Below are 18,619 nucleotides of genomic sequence, written 5' to 3'. Positions count from 1 at the left end.
AATGTTTCATCTTTTGGAATATGGGTAAATCAGCAACTTGTTTATTAAAAGTGATTGTTCAAAACACAATAAGCAGTTAATATCTGAGAGCTTCAGTGACTTTGAAAGTACACTTTATGATGTTGAAATCAAATACTGAATGGCAACTGTATGATGCAATCTTCAAAATTGCCTTTTCTTTTGGATGCACCCGTTCAGTTTTGTTTGAGGGGGGAAATTAGAGAGGTAGGAAAGTTTAAGTATCTTCATTACAAATATCTTCCAAGCAGCTTAACAGTTTAATATTTACAACAGTACATGTGAAAATGATTGTGTTTAGATCTCAACATTTTTGGCAGAGAAAAGCTCTAAATCTTTCATGAGAATTACTGATGCATTCCATAGCAGTTGCTAAGGTTTTAGACTGTGGGAGGAAAGTTAAATGATTGAGGAGTTCCTATCACGCAAGTGTGCTGAGAGTGAATGCTGTGGTAATGATGTGGTGAATCTATGACGTTTGTCGGGGTTAGGTATGAAAATACGAGAGTTCAAATACCACCAAAAATGTAATAATTTACCATTCTCATAAATTCCATTATGCTTATTAAAAAGATAAAAAAAGAAGAAATCCTCTGTGGTTACACAAGAATAAATAGCAGACTCTTGAGCAATTAAAAAACTATCTTTGGTATTGCACATATGAAGATGACAATTTCTTTTTGAATATCGTTGAAACTTATTTGATGTTATATAAATATTTGTTGAAATCTGACTTGCTTTCAGTGGCATTTATTATGGTAGGCCTCAAGACAGTTAGTTAATCAAGTTCTTGTGTTGAGTTATTTATTCCTAAATGATGGTACATTGGACAAAGCTGGGGGTCAGTGTCCTGGAAATTCACAAATGTGGCAGAATATGATTACTAGATGCTGATAATGAGGTAGTCAAAATGCTTGAATTAGTCAATAACATATCTTAAATTATACTTCCAACTGCTTCTGTTGTTAGATTAGGTACTTTAATTAACAAATGGATTCTGCCTGTCGTTCATTCACGGTTCTCTCGCTGCAAAGTCAGGTTATAGTTCAAACCCTGCCCCGGGCATTAAACACTAAACGCTAGTTTACTCTGCAATATTAAGAGAGAAAAACAGAGATGCTCTGTTCTGGAATCTGTCTGTTCATCTAGGTGTAAGAAAACATCTTCATATCTTTATTTTTGGAAATTCTCCCTGATGTGCTAATTAACAATCATCCTTTGACCACTATCACAATAATAGATTACTAGATCTTTAATTTACTGCTATTTTAGGAAAGGTATGGGGTAGTTGCTGTGTTTCTTAAGATGTGAAATATCTCCTACCTGCTCCCCTCCCCCTCACCTGCGAAGAGTTTCTCACAAAGCTTGTACTCTGGAAAAATTACTAAAGGTAGATGATTGGGGGTATGTTTGAGGAAGTTGGTTTATTTGTGAAAGATGAAAAAATTGAGAATGTAATGCCCTGGTTTCATATGTTTTACTGTTATGCTATATGTATTTCATTTTGTGCTCTTCTGTGTGAGCTGCTTGTTTTCAGCTTATGTTTGGGTTACTGTTGAAGATAAGAGAGAGGAGAAATGTGTACCATCCAATTAGGATGGTCAGATTAAGGGGAGGTTTCTCTGGTGAGGGACACTAAGGTTGGGCTTGGAGTTTTTGTTCAAGAGGAGATGAAGAGAGAAGAAGCTGAGGAGAACCGGTCGTAGCGTACAATCTGGTAGGAGACCCATTTGTTTGAGATGGATTGCAAGCACACAGGGTGGTGTGTGCTTCCACCTTGACTGAGGGCCCAGCGCATGAGTGACAGAGAAGTTCCAGATGAGCTCCAACTTGTGTACATTTGACTGTTTAATTAGGATGGGCCCTTTTTGTTATTCTTTACTAACTCTTTAGCAAAGTTTCATAAATATAATTCCTTTAATCATTTGCAGTGTACTGTCTGTTATTGTGTGGCATTAATTTGTAACGGGGGAGTGAATTGCACAGCATCCACACAAACAGTGGGTTTGGGGTGGGCTTGCGCTTCAATCTCACAAGTTTGGAGGGGCCGAGGAAGCCAGGGTGTTTCAAGAGCTATGGGGAAACTGGCACAAAAGAGGAGATGAGGCCTAGGATACGTGAGCCATGATTATATTGACTGGCAGTCCAGTGTTCTGGAGATGCATGGCCCACTCCTGTTCTTATTTTATTGCATTCTTATGTATCAACAGGCTTATACCACTATCTTTCAGATAACAGCAACACAATTTGGATCAGTCTCTCTTAACTCCACCCTATCACAGGCATTCCCTTTATTCTCTCCTCTCCAGCTTAAGATGTGCTTGTTTCTTAACTTAAGACTAGTTTTAATGAAAGGTCACTAACCTAAAGATCTTCCCTCCCCAAAGTTGCTCCTTATCCTTTGAATGCTTCCAGCATTTTCCATTTTATTTACAATCTCCATACAATTTAAATTATTTGACTGAAGTTGTGTTGTTCTTCCAGGCTGGAACCTTGATTAGACCTGACAGGAGTGCGAGTGGCGCAGAAAACTGGGTGCCAAATAGCTCAATGCTGACCTCCCAAGTACATGCAGCTGCTGTTAATGGAGACAAGTGTACATTGCATAAGCTCATAGCAGGTGAGCAACTTTATGAATAGCATAGTGCTAAAAGAATGCATGATGTGTACTTATTTCTGTTAGGTTAAAGAAAAGGCATGAATATCTGAAAATGTAAAATTAAATGCTTTTAATGCATTTAAGGTAATGTGGATTCAAATGCTCTTATTTTCACCCAGTGTCCTTCCTCTAAAAATGCAAAGCAAATGATGTAATTGGTGAGAGAGTGTATGTGCAAAATGAAGCTTAACCAGTGATGAAACCTCTACCATTTTTATCTCTGCATCCACATCTTTTCCGAAAATCTTACATCTGTGCCTAATTGTCAAGCTTTTGATGAAAATTGGTTTTGTGCTGAGTGGTGTTTGAACTGATGCAGAGTTCTGTTTTGTCCCTGTGTGATCCCCATGGTTATATTACCCTTTATAGCCTTATTGGATGAGCTCCATACTTCACTGTCATGGCTGTCCACAAAATGAAGCAGTCTGATAACAGCATGTGGATGTCAGGTGATGGATGCTCATAGCCTAACTCTGGACCACCTCGTCCTGTGAAAGGGCTTTTTCAGTATTTTCTGCATGTCTTTGATGATCCGAGACATTTAGAAACAGTTGAACTACATTCAAGTAATTGAAATATGAAGTGAAATAAGTAATTAATGTCTATAAGCACATATTTAACTGATGATAATTAAAAACATTAATTAAAATGACCCACTTAATTTCACTTTTTCATCCATCTCAGTGACCATATTCAAATAACTATTGTAATGCTTGTTAGTTATATCAAGCTTTTCATCTTATAGCAGGGAAATGGCAATTGGAGTTTAATCTGAGCTGTGTGAAGTGTTGCTCTTGGGCAGTCAACTGTAAGGGTAGATGGTCAGAATCTGTTTCCCAGGGTAGAACTATGAAGTACTAGTGGGCATGCATTTAAAGTGAGAGGGGGAAAGTTTAAAGGAGATGCACAGGACTAAAATTTTAAACAGGGAGTGGTAGGTACCTAGAACAGACCATAGAGAGTGGTGGTGCCTGGAACAGGCTGCCAGGCATAGTGGTAGAGGCATACAATAGTGATATTTTTATGAAGTTGTTAGATAGACACATGAATGTGCAGATAACGGAGAGAAATGAATCAGGGGAAATCAAACAACAGGAATTCTGCAGATGCTGGAAATTGAAGCAACGCACATCAAAGTTGCTGGTGAACGCAGCAGGCCAGGCAGCATCTGTAGGAAGAGGTACAGTCGACGTTTCAGGCCGAGACCCTTCGTCAGGATTAACTGAAGGAAAAGTTAGTAAGAGATTTGAAAGTGGGAAGGGGAGGGGGAGATCCAAAATGATAGGAGAAGACAAGAGGGGGAGGGATGGAGCCAAGAGCTGGACAGGTGATTGGCAAAGGGGATATGAGAGGATCATGGGACAGGAGGCCCAGGGAGAAAGACAAGGGGGAGGGAACCCAGAGGATGGGCAAGGGGTACAGTCAGAGGGACAAAGGGAGAAAAAGGAGAGTGAGAGAAAGAATGTGTGTATAAAAATAAATAACGGATGGGGTGCGAGGGGGAGGTGGGGCATTAACGGAAGTTAGAGAAGTCAATGTTCATGCCATCAGGTTGGAGGCTACCCAGACAGAATATGTGTTGTTCCTCCAACCTGAGTGTGGCTTCATCTTTACAGTAGAGGAGGCCATGGATAGACATGTTAGAATGGGAATGGGATGTGGAATTAAAATGTGTGGCCACTGGGAGATCCTGCTTTCTCTGTTGTGGACAGAGAGTAGGTGTTCAGCAAAGCGGTCTCCCAGTCTGCGTTGGGTCTCGCCAATATATAGAAGGCCACATTGGGAGCACCAGACACAGTGTATCACCCCAGCCGACTCACAGGTGAAGTGTCGCCTCACCTGGAAGGACCGTCTGGGGCCCTGAATGGTGGTAAGGGAGGAAGTGTAAGGGCATGTGTAGCACTTGTTCCGCTTACAAAGATAAGTGCCAGGAAGGAGATCAGTGGGGAGGGATGGGGGGGACGAATGGACAAGGGAGTTGCGTAAGGACTCTGCCTCTCGTCGCTTCTCCCGTCAAGCACTGAAGGCGACCCTCTCCGCCATGAGGAGGTATTTGGTGTCCCTATCCCTGCGGAAAGCAGAGGGGAGGGAGGGAAAGATGTGCTTAGTGGTGGGATCTGGCCTGCTGTGTTCACCAGCAACTTTGATGTGTGTTGCTTGAATTTCCAGCGTCTGCAGAATTCCTGTTGTTTGCGTTTTTAAATTCACTACTACGAAGCCTCTTCCGGTGATGCCTACACTGAAGAAGTTTAAATCCTGTCTTCGACGGGAGTTCAGTGAAACCACCTCTCACTGCTCCCCATCTGTTATTTCTTTGGCTCTTCAACTTTTCGACCACATTTTGACTCAGACTTGCTATCACAGCCATATATCCTTTCTTGGAATGTGCCTCCGTTGCCAACTTACTCCAGTTGGCTTTAGGATTCGTTTCCGAGCCTCTCAATTTGGACCTTCTGAGGATCCCAGGTACTTACATTTTATTGACTCTGCCTCTCGTCGCTTCTCCCGTCAAGCACTGAAGGCGACCCTCTCCGCCATGAGGAGGTATTTGGTGTCCCTATCCCAGACCCTTCCACACCTTCGGGACACTTCCTTCGCCGTCTGTAATGGTCCTACCCGTTATTTCATCCTCCGTTGGATCCATGCCTGCAATCGCCGTTTTTTTGACTTTGTCATGTTAGGCAAAGATTGCAAGATCCTACATTTGCGGACTCCAGAGCCTGCTGGCCCCGACGCTAGCAGGCATGAACTTCAGATTGCCTCTGCCATTGATCTCGCCGGCTCCGAACACCTCAGGGCATATTCAAAACCCGGACTCCAGCAACGACCATGGACACCTTCAAAGCGATTGCACAACCACCAGCTGCGACTCCAGCCTTGAACTCCAGGCCGGGTCTTTATGTGCTGCTGTTGTGACTCCCGTCTCCCCTTCCTCCACCACCACTCCGCAGCCCAGTCTTCCTCAGATCCCACCGTCAACTCCTGGGCCCTTGGAGGCTCCATCTTCCTCTCACCCCAACCTTCCCCTCTCCACTGACACCCCCAGCCTCCCCCCCCCCCCCCCCCCCCCGATCCCAGCTCTCATCCGTGCCGGGTCTTTACCATCCCCTTCGACTTTCAACTGTCTGAGGCAGAACGCTCTGTCCTCAGTAAGGGCCTCACCTTTGTCCCCCTTCGCCCACACCCCAGCGAGTTCCGTGTTCGCCATGATGCGGAACTCTTCTTCTGCCGTCTCTGTCTCCGAGCCTACTCCTTCAGCAAGGACTCTTCCACCCCCACCGATGACCCCTTCTCCCGTCTTCAACCCTCCTCTTCTTCATGGACACCCCGCTCTGGTCTTCTGCCTGCTCTGGATCTCTTTATCGCTAACTGCCGACGGGACATCAACCGTCCCGACTTCGCCGCACCTTGTTCCCATTCCAACCTCGCTCCTTCCGAATGCTCTGCTCTCCACTCCCTCCGCACTAATCCTAACCTTACTATTAAACCTGCCGATAAGGGAGGTGCTGTTGTAGTCTGGCGTACTGACCTCTGCCTTGCCGAGGCACAGCGACAACTCGCGGATACCTCCTCTTATTTACTCCTCGATCATGACCCCACTAAGGAGCACCAGGCCATTGTCTCCCACACCATCACCGACTTTATCCACTCAGGGGATCTCCCATCCACTGCTATCAAACTTATAGTTCCCACACCTCGCACTTCCCGTTTCTACCTCCTACCCAAGATCCACAAACCTGCCTGTCCTGGCAGACCTATTGTCTCAGCTTGCTCCTGCCCCACTGAACTCATTTCTGCATACCTCGACACGGTTTTATCCCCCCTTGTTCAATCCCTTCCTACCTATGTTCGTGACACTTCTCAGTCACGCTCTTAAACTTTTTGATGATTTTAAGTTCCCTGGCCCCCAGCGCTTTATTTTCACCATGGATGTCCAGTCCCTATATACTTCCATCCCCCATCAGGAAGGTCTCATAGCTCTCTGCTTCTTTTTGGATTCCAGACCTAATCAGTTCCCCTCTACCACCATTGTGCTCTGTCTAGCGGAATTAGTCCTTACTCTTAATAATTCCTCCTTTGGCTCCTCCCACTTCCTCCAAACTAAAGGTGTAGCTATGGGCACCCGTATGGGTCCTAGCTATGCCTGCCTTTTTGTTGGCTTTGTGGAACAATCTATGTTCCGTGCATATTCTGGTATCTGTCCCCCACTTTTCCTTCGCTACATGGACGACTGCACTGGCGCTGCTTCCTGCACGCATGCTGAGCTCGTTGACTTTATTAACCTTGCCTCCAACTTTCACCCTGCCCTCAAGTTTACCTGTTCCATTTCCGACACCTCCCTCCCCTTTCTAGATCTTTCTGTCTCTATCTCTGGAGACAGCTTATCCACTGATGTCTACTGTAAGCCTACAGACTCTCGCAGCTATCTGGAATATTCCTCTTCTCACCCTGTCTCTTGCAAAAATGCCATCTCCTTCTCACAATTCCTCCGTTTCCGCCGCATCTGCTCTCCGGATGAAGCTTTTCATTCCAGGACGAGGGAGATGTCCTCCTTTTTTAAAGAAAGGGGCTTCCCTTCCTTCACCATCAACTCTGCTTTCAAACGCATCTCCCCCATTTCACGTACATCTGCTCTCACTCCATCCTCCCGCCACCCCACTAGGAATAGGGTTCCCCTGGTTCTCACCTACCACCCCACCAGCCTCCGCGTCCAACATATTATTCTCCATAACTTTCGCACCTCCAATGGAATCCTACTACTAAGCACATCTTTCCCTCCCCCCCCCCCCCCACTTTCCGCAGGGATCGGTCCCTATGCGACTCCCTTGTCCATTCATCCCCCCCATCTCTTCCCACTGATCTCCCTCCTGGCACTTATCCTTGTAAGCGGAACAAGTGCTACACATGCCCTTACACTTCCTCCCTTACCACCATTCAGGGCCCCAGACAGTCCTTCCAGGTGAGGCGACACTTCACCTGTGAGTCGGCTGGGGTGATATACTGTGTCCAGTGCTCCCGATGTGGCCTTCTATATATTGGCGAGACCCGACGCAGACTGGGAGACCGCTTTGCTGAACACCTACGCTCTGTCCACCAGAGAAAGCAGGATCTCCCAGTGGCCACACATTTTAATTCCACATCCCATTCCCATTCTGACATGTCTATCCACGGCTTCCTCTACTGTAAAGATGAAGCCACACTCAGGTTGGAGGAACAACACCTTATATTCCATCTGGGAAGCCTCCAACCTGATGGCACGAACATTGACTTCTCTAACTTCCCGCTAATGCCCCACCTCCCCCTCATACTCCATCCGTTATTTATTTATATACACACATTCTTTCTCTCACTCTCCTTTTTCTCCCTCTGTCCCTCTGACTATACCCCTTGCCCATCCTCTGGGTCCCCCCCCCTTCTTTCTCCCTGGGCCTCCTGTCCCATGATCCTCTCATATCCCCTTTGCCAATCACCTGTCCAGCTCTTGGCTCCATCCCTCCCCCTCCTGTCTTCTTCTATCATTTTGGATCTCCCCCTCCCCCTCCCACTTTCAAATCTCATCCTAACTTTTCCTTCAGTTAGTCCTGATGAAGGGTCTCGGCCTGAAACGTCGACTGTACCTCTTCCTAGAGATGCTGCCTGGCCTGCTGCGTTCACCAGCAACTTTGATGTGTGTTGCAGGGGAAATCAAGTTTAATTTGGTCTTGTGTTGGGTGCAGATACTGAGTTGAAGTGCCTGTTCCTGTGCTATGCTCCTCTGTGTTCTGTGTCTTAAAGCTGAATAGCCAAATAACGATGACAGTCTACCCACAGCTGGAATCAGCTGCCAGAGGAGTTGATGGAAGCAGGAACACAATTGAAAAGAATCTGAACAGGCAGTGAATGAGATGTAGTTAATTGAGACTAGTAATGGTAGTAATGGTAAGAATAATGCATGATATGGTTTACTGGAAGGTTTGTTTCAATTCTGTACAATTCTATGACTCCAAAGTTATTGAATTTCAAACTGATTCTAGATTTACCTAAATGGAAGATAAGGTGGTGTTCCTTAGACTTATATTTGGCCTCATTATTAACAATACAGGAAGTCACAGAGAGAGGACAGAGTGGGATGAGAATAAAATGACAGACAGTGTGACAAATGATACTTGGTATTGCTTCTGTAGAGTGCTCATTGAATCTTCATTTGCTTTTACCAATTTAAAAGAGAGGATATTCCAAGAACCAAATGGAGTGCATGCTTCTTCACTTGGATGGGTTATTGTGGGTTCTTAGAGGGCTGGAAGTGAACAAGTTAAAGGACAGGCACTATATCTCCTGAAGATGCAAGGGAGAGTGGCAAGAGAAGGTGAATGATTAATGCAAATTTAAGAGTGGACCAGAGTTGAAATGAGAATGGTCCCTTCAGAAGTCTGAAAGTGGGAAGAGGGAAAGATAAGTCTGTTAATGGAATTTGATTGAATGTGGTGAAAATCATAATGGTTGAATACAGAGGGTGTGAGATAGAAGGTGAAGACTAGTGTAGCTCCTTGCTCTATCTAGAGAAAGAGGAGCTGAGAGCAGTTATAGTCAAGGGCTCTGTTAAGTTTAGAAAAGGGGAAGCCATGGATCAGGTAGAACATAAAACAGTATGGCATAGGAAGATGCTTGGGTCTGCCATTTCTGTGCCAACCATGATGCCAATCCAAACTAATCCTAAATGCCTGCACATAGTACATGTCGTTCTATTCCCTGTTTCTTTGTGTACCTGTCTAGATGCTTCTTAAACATTGCTGTCTTTCTGCCCCTTTGGCAATACATTCTAGGCACCTACCATTCTCTGTGTATACACTCAGTGGCCACTTTATGATGTAGGCTCCTCTTGTACCTAATAAAGTGGCCACCAAGTGTTTGTGTATGGTTTTCTGCTGCTGTAGCCCATCCACTTCAAGGTTCAACATGTTATGCATTCAGAGATGCTCTTCTGCACACAACTGTGTAACACAAGTTTATTTGAGTTACTGTCTCCTTCTTGTCAGCTTGAACCAGTCTAGCCATTCTCCTGTGATCTTTCTCACTAACAAGGTGCTGCTCACGGGATGTTTTTTGTTTTTCATGCCACTCTCTGTAAACACTAGAGTCTGTTCTGTGCAGTTTCTGAGATACTCGAAGCACACCGTCTGACACCAACAACCATTTCATGGTCAAAGTCACTTAGATCACATTTCCTCCCCATTTTGGTGTTCAGTCTGAACAGCTGTGGTTAGGAAGGCAAATGCAATGTTAGCATTCATTTCAAGAGGACTAGAATATAAAAGTAAGAATGTAAGATTGAGGCTTTATGAAGCATTGGTGAGGCATCACTTAGAGTATTGTGAGCAGATTTGGGCCCTTTATTTTAGAAAGGATATGCTGACACCAGAGAGGGTTCAAAGGAGGTTCATGAAAATGATCCCAAGATTCAAAGGCTTGTCATACGAAGAGTGTTTGATGGCTCCAGGCCTGTATTCATTATAATTCACAAGAATGAGGGGTGACCTAAATGAAATTGATTGAATGGTGAAAGGCCTTCATAGAGTGGACGTGGAGAGGATGTTTCCTATAGTGGGAGAGTGTAGGATCAGAGGACCCAGCCTCAGAATAGAGGGGAGCCTTTTAGAACAGAGATGCGGAGGAATTTTGTTAGCCACAGGTGGCTCTGGAGGCCAAGTCTTTATGGGTATTTAAGGCAGAGGTCTGTAGATTCTTGATTGATCAGGGCATGAAGGGATATGGGGAGAAGGCAGGAGATTGGGGCTGAGAGGCAAAATGGATCAGCCATGATGAAATGGTGGATCAGGCTTGATAGGCCAAATGGCCTAATTCTGATCCTATATCTTATGGTCTAAAACAACAGCAAAGCAGGCTCATTTCCTCCCTCCCACCCACACACACAAACAGGCCTCTAGTCTCCAGGCTTTGGCTATTGGGCTTAGACTTCCAGACTTCTGATCGACCTTCGGACTTTGATCTTTGGTACTGATTCCTGGACTACACAATGACATGTAACGTGCTGTAAGGATTCACTGCTAATGGCCGATCTGAGAGTTACAGACAGGACCCCTAACTCCAGCCTTAAAGTACGTGCACGCTGACTTTCTGTCCCTTGTGCCGAGACCCACCATCCTGAACAGACCAACATCCACAGATGTACTTTGTTTCCAGTCCATGTTACTGGCCTTCAAGCACAGAGTAAGGCCTAGACTCTGTATATCTTTTGTCTCATGTTCATGTCACTAGTCTTCAAGAACATCCCTGTCCCTAAACCCTAACCTGACTCCTAGCTTCTCTCCCTGTCGTCCCTATGAACTTAAAAAAAAACAAGTAAATGTGAGCCATGATTTTGACAGAGACCAAAGTTCTCATTTTGACCAGAAACTCAAGAGAACTCAAGAGAACATGAGAATGCAAGAGGAGGGAGTGTAGTTAAAATAATTTTGGGAGTCTTGTGATATTTAATGGACGCTCTGTGCTAATCAGTCTCTGAGATGGTGATGGATCCCAAAAAGGAAAGGAAGAGTCAGGGATGTGAAGTTGAGAATAGTGTGGAAATTAATGGAAGTTGAATGAAGCTTTTGAATTTTGAATAAGTGCAGGAAGAAGCAAAATCACAGCCACTGATGTGCTAAAGAAGGGTTGAGAGAGGGATCGAGTGGGACTGAAGTGAAGAAAGGGATGTGGCTTGGGTCGATTCCAATCCCATAGGTACATCATTGATCTGGAAAAAGTTTGTGAAATTAAAGGAGAACTTCAGAATCAGATATAATATCTCAGATTAATGGGACATTTAATTTCTTGTTTTGCAGCAGCAGCAAAGACATAAAATTACTATAAATTACAAAAATAAATGGTGCAAAAATTGGAATTACAAGGTAGTGTTGTAGTATTCATGTGTTCATGGATGGTACAGAATTCTTTGAACCTTGAACTTTGAATTCTGATGACAGAGGGAAAGAAGCTGCTTCTAAATCCTTGAGTGTGGGTCTTCAGGCTCCTGTACCTCTTTCATGATAGTAGTATTGAGAAGGGAGCATATCCCAGATACTGAGAGTCCTTAGTGATGGATGTAGACATCACCACAGCTGCTGGTATACCTTGTTCATGATTTTATCAATATGTAGGGCCCAGAATAGATGCTGAGAGATGTTGATGTCCAGGAACTTGAAGTTGTTCACCGTTTTCCACTGCTGACCCCTCAATGTAGGCTGATGAATGTGTCCTAACTTCCCCTTCCTGAAGTCCCCAGTCAATCTCTTCGTCTTGCTGACATTGAGTGTAAGGTTATTGATATAATGCCACTCAGCCAGCTGATTTATCTCACTCCTATATTGCTCTTTGTTGCCACCATCAACAGTGGTGTCATCAGCGAATTTATAGATGACATTTGAGCTGTGCCTAGCCTGTGTAGAGAGAGTGGAATAGTGGACAATGCACACATATTTGCGTTGTCCCTGTGTTGATTGTCAGAGAAGAGATGTGGTTGTGGTCTTCCAATAAAGAAGTTGAGGATCCAGTTGCAGAAGGAGGTATAGTGGCCCAGGGAACCTTAGGCATTAGAACTGAATGCTGAGCTGTAATCAATAAACAGCAGCTGACTTGTGTTTTATGGTAGTCTAGGTGCTCCAAAGCAGAATGGAGAGCCAGTGTATTGGGTGTCTTCTATAGATCTACTGTGGTGACGGGTGACTTGCAGCAGGTCCAGGTCCTTGCTCAGGAAAGAGTAAATCTAGTTGTAACCAACTTTTCTCATTGCACTTCATTATAGTAGATGTGATATAGTCATTGATTGGAAATCCCACTGCTCTTCTTAGGCACTAGTATGATTTCTGCTCCTTTGATGCACTTGTTCACATGACTGAGTGTTGATGGAGGGAAATTGGTTGAGGCTTTGTTCATGGAAGAAGCAGAGAACCCCCCCAGCCCCAACCACTAAGTGTACATTGTAGGCATTCAGATTAAAGCTTTCAGGTCACCTTGATTCTTTGGTAGAGGTCATTCTTGGGTTTCACCCCATCAAAGGCATTCTTTTGTTGCTGGCATTCTTGTCATTCATCCTCTTTTTGCAACTTAAAGCGTACTTGATTGCTCGCTTGAAAATCAACAAACTACAAATGCTAGAGATCTGAAATACAAACAAAGAGTGCTAGGAATGCTCAGCAGGTCAGCCAGCATTTGAGGAAAGAGAAATTAAAAGTGAAGCTTTCAGTCTGAAGACCCTTCATCAGAACATTAACTCTTTTCCCTGACTGTCATACAGAGTGTTTCCAAGGTTTTCTGAGTTCCCCAGTTCTGATGGAAAAGATTTTCCGTTCCACGGTATGCAGTTTGACCTGTTGTGCATTTCCAGCACTTCCTGTTTGTAGTTTGGTACTTTGAGAGCAGAGTTAATTGATTAGAAGCTTGAGTGCTGGAGCAATGTACAAGAGTAATAATTTCAGATCCAATAATAAGTAGTAAAATTGAATTTGAATTTTTAAAAATTGATTTTAGTAATGGTAACTATTAAACTGTTGAACTTATTGTAAACAAATCACAAACGAGAAAATCTGCAGATGCTGGAAATCTGAGCAACACGTACAAATGCTGCAGGAACTCAGCAGGCCAGGCAGCACTTAGGGAAAAAAGTACAGTCGACACTTTGAGATGAAACCCTTCGGTAGAACTGGAGAAAAAATGCTGAGGATTAGATTTAAAAAGTGGGGGTAGGAGAGAGAGAGAAACACTACTGACAGGTGAAACCTGGAGGGGGAGGGATGAAGTAAAGAGCTGGGAAGTTGATTGGTTAAAGAGACAGAAGGCCATGGAAGAAAGCAAAAGGGGGAAGGAACAGGCAAGGAAATAAGGTGAGAGAGGGAAAAGGGGATGGGAAATGGAGAAGGGTGGGGGGTGTGATTGGGGGGGCATTACCGGAAGTTAATAGAGGTTCATGCCATCAGGTTGGAGGTTACCCAAACGCAATATAGGGTGTCGTTCCTCCAACCTAAGTGTGGCCTCATCACAGCAGTGCAGGAGGCCATGGATGGACATATTGGAATGAGAATGGAAAGTGGAATTAAAATGGGTGGCCACTAGAGGATCCCGCTTTTTGTGGTGGAGGGAGAGTAGATGCTCAGTGAAACGGTCTCCCAATCTACATAGGAGGCCAGCAATATGCAGGAGGCCACAATGGGAGCACCGAGCTTAGTAAATAACCCCAACAGACTCGCAGGTGGAGTGTTGCCTCACCTGGAAGGACTGTTTAGGGCCCTGGATGCTTGTGAGGGAGGAGGTGTAGGGGCAGGTGTAGCACTTGTTCTGCTTGCAAGGGTAAGTGCCAGGGGGGAGATCAGTGAGGAGGGACGAATAGGCAAGGGAGTTGCATAGGGTGCGATCTCTGTGGAAGGCAGAAAGTGGGGGGGTGGGGGAGGGAAAGATGTGCTTGGTGTTGGGATCCCGTTGGAGGTGGCAGAAGTTTCAGAGAGTTATGTGCTGGACGCGGAGGATGGTGGGGTGATAGGTGAGGACCAGAGAAGCCCTATCGCTGATAGGGTGATGGGAGGATGGGGTAAGAGCAGACGTGCCTGAAATGGAGCGATGCGGTTGAGGGCAGTATTGATGGTGGAGGAAGGGAAGTCCCTTGCTTTGAAAAAGGAGGACATCTCCTTCATTATAGAATGAAAAGCCTCACCCTGAAAGCAGATGTGGTAGACATGGAGGAATTAAGAAAAGGAGATGATGTTTTTACAAGTAGTAGGGTGTGACGAAGTGTAGTCCAGGTAGCTGTGAGAGCCCGTGGCTTTGTAATAAACATTGGTGGATAAGCTGTCTCCAAAGATAGAGACAGTGAGATCGAGAAAGGGAAGGGAGGTGCTGGAAATGGGCTAGGGTAGAAGTTGGATTTTTAATGTAAAACCTATCGGTTTCATAAATGCTCTTCTATCCTTTACTGCTCCAGAACATGTGTGAGTCCAGACACACTAACGTGGTTGACTCGTATTCCTCCACACTTAGGTGCATTTAGGAATGGATGAGGCATGTTAACATTGTCAGCTGCTTCCAAATCCTCTGAATGAATAAGTCGAAAGAAAAGAGGAGCAATTAAATTGTTGATAATGTTTAAAATTCCTTTTGTGAGGATAGGGTTATGATTAATATCTTTTCAAAATCAATTAATACTTTTATCTGTGTTTGGTGTTACTACAGTAATTCTAAACTATTATTGGAATGAATGAAATGTAGTTCCTGCGAAGTGGGAAGAATAGAATTCAGTTATCATTGATTTGAAAGAAGTAGCTTTTGCCAGATATGACTGTGATATAACAACAGCTTTGTCAAAATCAAGGTTAGCTCTGAGCCAAAATGAGTTTGAATTTCTTGTGTTACCACATATAATGACATGAAACTGCTATATCTTTCTCTCCTTTACATTAACAATTGCATTCCTGGTGAGAGCCTGATGACCAATGTGTAAGTAAGTGTTGTTTTATCCCAGCCATTCAATTCTAAAAGAAGGAAGCGACACATTCTCATTTCTTTTGTGAACGTAGGCCCATACTCTTTGGTATTTTTTAAATTAGATTAGATTAGATTATGAGGACACGCAGTCCTCTTTTATTGTCATTTAGTAATGCATGCATAAGAAATGATACAATGTTCCTCCATGAATGATATCACAGAAACACAAGACAAACCAAGACTAAAAAAGTTGACAAAACCCCATATAATTATAACATATAGTTACAAAAGTGCAAAGCAATACTGTAATTTGATAAAGAACAGACCATGGCATGGTAAAAAAAGGTCTCAAAGTCTCTCGAAAGTCCCATCATCTCATGCAGACGGTAGAAGGAAGAGAAACTCTCTTCCTGCCATGAGCTTACAGAGCCGCAAACTTGCCGATGCAGCATCCTGGAAGCACCCGACCACAGCTGACTCTTGAGTCAGTCCGAAAACTTCGAGCCTCTGACCAGCCCTCCGACACCGAGTACCAAGCACCATGCACCATCTCTGCCGAGCGCTTCGACCCCGGCCCTGGCAACAGCCAGTAGGCAAAGCCGAGGATTTGGGGCCTACCCCTCCAGAGATTCTCGATCGCACAGTAGCAGCGGCAGCGAAGCGGGCATTTCAGAAGTTTCTCCAGATGTTCCTCTGTGCTCCTCACGTCATTCTCCATCAAATCAGGATTGTGCATGACCCCTATTTAACAAATACAATATCATTTCAGGACGGCCGCGTGTGCTGTGTCACATGGCCATCTTCTCTTCCCTTCCCCTTAAGGTACAATTTTATCACTTTTTAATAATTTCCCATTCAGTTTGAGGGTTTGTTGTATTGTTTACATATAAAAGTGAGCATTTCTGCCTTTAAAATGTGAGGACTATACCAAGGCTGATATCTATCATTAGAGGAGAAAATATGAGGAGAGAGCTTATAATAGCTTTGAAAGGAATAATGTAATGATGCAGGTTCTTGACCCAATGCATCAACTATCCCTTTTCCTCCCCAGATGTTACTTAACCTGTTGAGTTCCTCCAGCAGCTTGTGTAAACCATGTTATTGAAAGACCCAAATAAAATAATGAAAAGAGACTCTGAGACTGCAGTGTGTTAATTATGATCCATGTTCAGTTTACATCCTAAAGCACAGGACAACTTGTTGAAAGTGTGTTGTCTCTGTAACTTTCACTGAACTGGTGTCACTGGCTCTCAGTTCTTTAGCAATTTTGGAGTAAGATTGGTTGTATTCCAGTTTGCATTTGTGCTTGAAGTTGTTCTTAGACAAGGTAAATGAAAATTAGGGAATACCAGCAGTGCCCATCATGTGCTGATTACATTGGATTCAGCTGAAGATTCCTGTCTTTTGCTCAGTAGTGTAAAGTTAGAGGGAGGGGGCGGACTGGACAATGGAGCTGAGGTTGGAAGACATGGGGGAACTGAAACATGTGTTCATTTATCAGACAATTAGATGTGATTTTGCCAGATGATTAGGATAGGCTCCCAGCAGGGTTAGCAACCTCAAGCACTGATCTTTCAGATTGGTGAAAGCACATGTGCAACTGAAGGGGTTTCCTGATTTACGCCATTTCACCATGTTTTAAAGCCTCTCTCCTTCTGATCTTGCTATCAAAATTCTCATGCCCTCTGACTATGCATCTGCTTCATTAATGCATATTCCAAAAATGAAGAAATACTCAAATGGTAAAATAGTACAGCCGTGGCTGACAAGGGAAGTCAAAGCCACTGTAAAAGCAAAAGAAAGGGCATACAACAAAGCAAAAATTAGTGGGAAGATGGAGGATTAGGAAGTTCTTAAAAACCTACAAGAGCAACTAAAAAAATTATTAGAAGGGAAAAGATGAAATATGAAAGCAAGCTAGCAAATTATATCAAAATGGATAGTAAAAGTTTTTCAAGTATATTAAAAATAAAAGAGAAATGAGAGTGGATATAGGACTGCTAGAAAATGAGGCAGGAAAAATAATAACGGGGGACAAGGAGATGGCTGAGGAACTGAGTTATTTTGTATCAGTCTTCACTGTGGAAGACACTAGCAGTATGCCTGATGTTGTGGTGTGTGAAGGAAGAGAAGTGGGTGCAGTTACTGTTACAAGAGTGAAGGTGCTCAAAAAGCTGAAAGACCTAAAGATAATCATAAGTCACCTGGACCAGAGAAACTGCACCCTAGGGTTCTGGAAGAGGTAGCATTAGAGATTGTGGTGGTATTAGAAATGATCTTTCAAAAATCACTGGACTCTGGCATGGTGCCAGAGGACTGGAAAATTTTAAACGTCACTCCACTCTTTAAGAAAAGAGGGAGGCAACAGAAAAGAAATTATAGACCGGTTGGCCTGACCTCAGTGGTTGGGAGAATGTTGGAGTTAGTTGTTAAGGATGAGATGATGGAGTACTTGCTGACACAGGACAAGATAGTACAAAGTCAGCATGGTTTCCTTCAGGGAAAATCCTGCCTGACGAGCCTCTTGGAATTCTTTGAGGACATTACAAGTAGGATAGATAAAGTGGATGCGGTGAATGTTGTATATTTGGACTATCAGAAGGCCTTTGACAAGGTGCCACGGATGACACTGGTTACCAAATTAAGAGCCTATGATATTACAGGAAAGTTACTAGCATGGTTAGAACATTGGCTGATTGGTAGGAGTCAGCGAGTGGGAATAAAGGGGCCCTTTTCTGGTTGGCTGGCAGTGACTAGTGGTGTTCTGCAGGGGTCAATGTTGGGACCACTTCTTTTTATGCTGTATATTGTTACGTAACCGGCAACGATGAATATCAATCGAGACAGGTTATATAAAAGCAACCAAACATTTATTAAACACGGATAAACGATAAGGAAAAAAAAACAAACGAAAACTTTAACTGGAAGTTAACCGTTATGCAACCGTTCACCAAATCGTCACTCGGCACTGGTTCTTAAAGCATTAAATGCGAAAACAGTTCTTAAAGCGAAAAAGTCAGATATAGTTTGTAAAATGGTAAATTCGAAAGTCCAACAGATTTATACGTTCAATTGGGAGAGATTTCTCTGGAGAAGGATTTCTTCATAGACGTGGCTTTCCTGCTGGTTCTGTCCAAAAGATTCACGACGCAGTAAATAAACAGTTTAAAACAACTGACCTTAAATTCTATAGAGGGAGCAAACCTTTGCATGAACTCTTTTCTCTTTTGGCAAGAGTTATCTCGATGCAGGTCACTACTCCTTCAATGGAGACTCAATAAGGTCGATCTTTTGTTAAAATGCCAAACGATGCCGACTCCTCTCAATCCTTCGAGTTCTGTACTTCAATAAAGTCTTCACTCCCCCTACTACTGCTGGAATAGGGTAAAGCAGCACATCTAGCAAAAATTACCAGTCCAATAATATTGTATCTTGCAACAGAACGCAACACTCTTGTTTTAAAAATGAAACTGCGTCAAAAAAACAAACACG

The 18,619-nt window shown here is 43.7% G+C and overlaps 1 protein-coding gene across 11 annotated transcripts in view; it reads left to right on the top strand.

The window, feature by feature from the left end:
- The window catches only part of invs (inversin), a 276,292-nt gene that overhangs the window by 64,219 nt on the left and 193,454 nt on the right, over positions 1-18,619 (top strand). For 9 of the 11 annotated variants that reach the window (XR_011885432.1, XR_011885430.1, XR_011885431.1 and 6 more), the window contains exon 3: positions 2,503-2,638. Coding sequence is in view for 7 of the 11 variants with exons in the window: in XM_072253505.1 (XP_072109606.1) it covers positions 2,503-2,638 (136 nt within the window). In the remaining 4 variants the exon portion in view is untranslated. Of the gene's footprint in view, positions 1-841; positions 920-2,502; positions 2,639-18,619 lie in introns of those variants that run through there. The other 2 variants (XM_072253500.1, XM_072253506.1) reach the window with 2 other exon arrangements.

Source organism: Mobula birostris, chromosome 3 (genome assembly GCF_030028105.1).
Source record: "Mobula birostris isolate sMobBir1 chromosome 3, sMobBir1.hap1, whole genome shotgun sequence".
Taxonomy (NCBI): domain Eukaryota; kingdom Metazoa; phylum Chordata; class Chondrichthyes; order Myliobatiformes; family Myliobatidae; genus Mobula; species Mobula birostris.
Note: the sequence above shows the minus strand (reverse complement) of the source record. Positions and strands in the feature narration are given on the sequence as shown.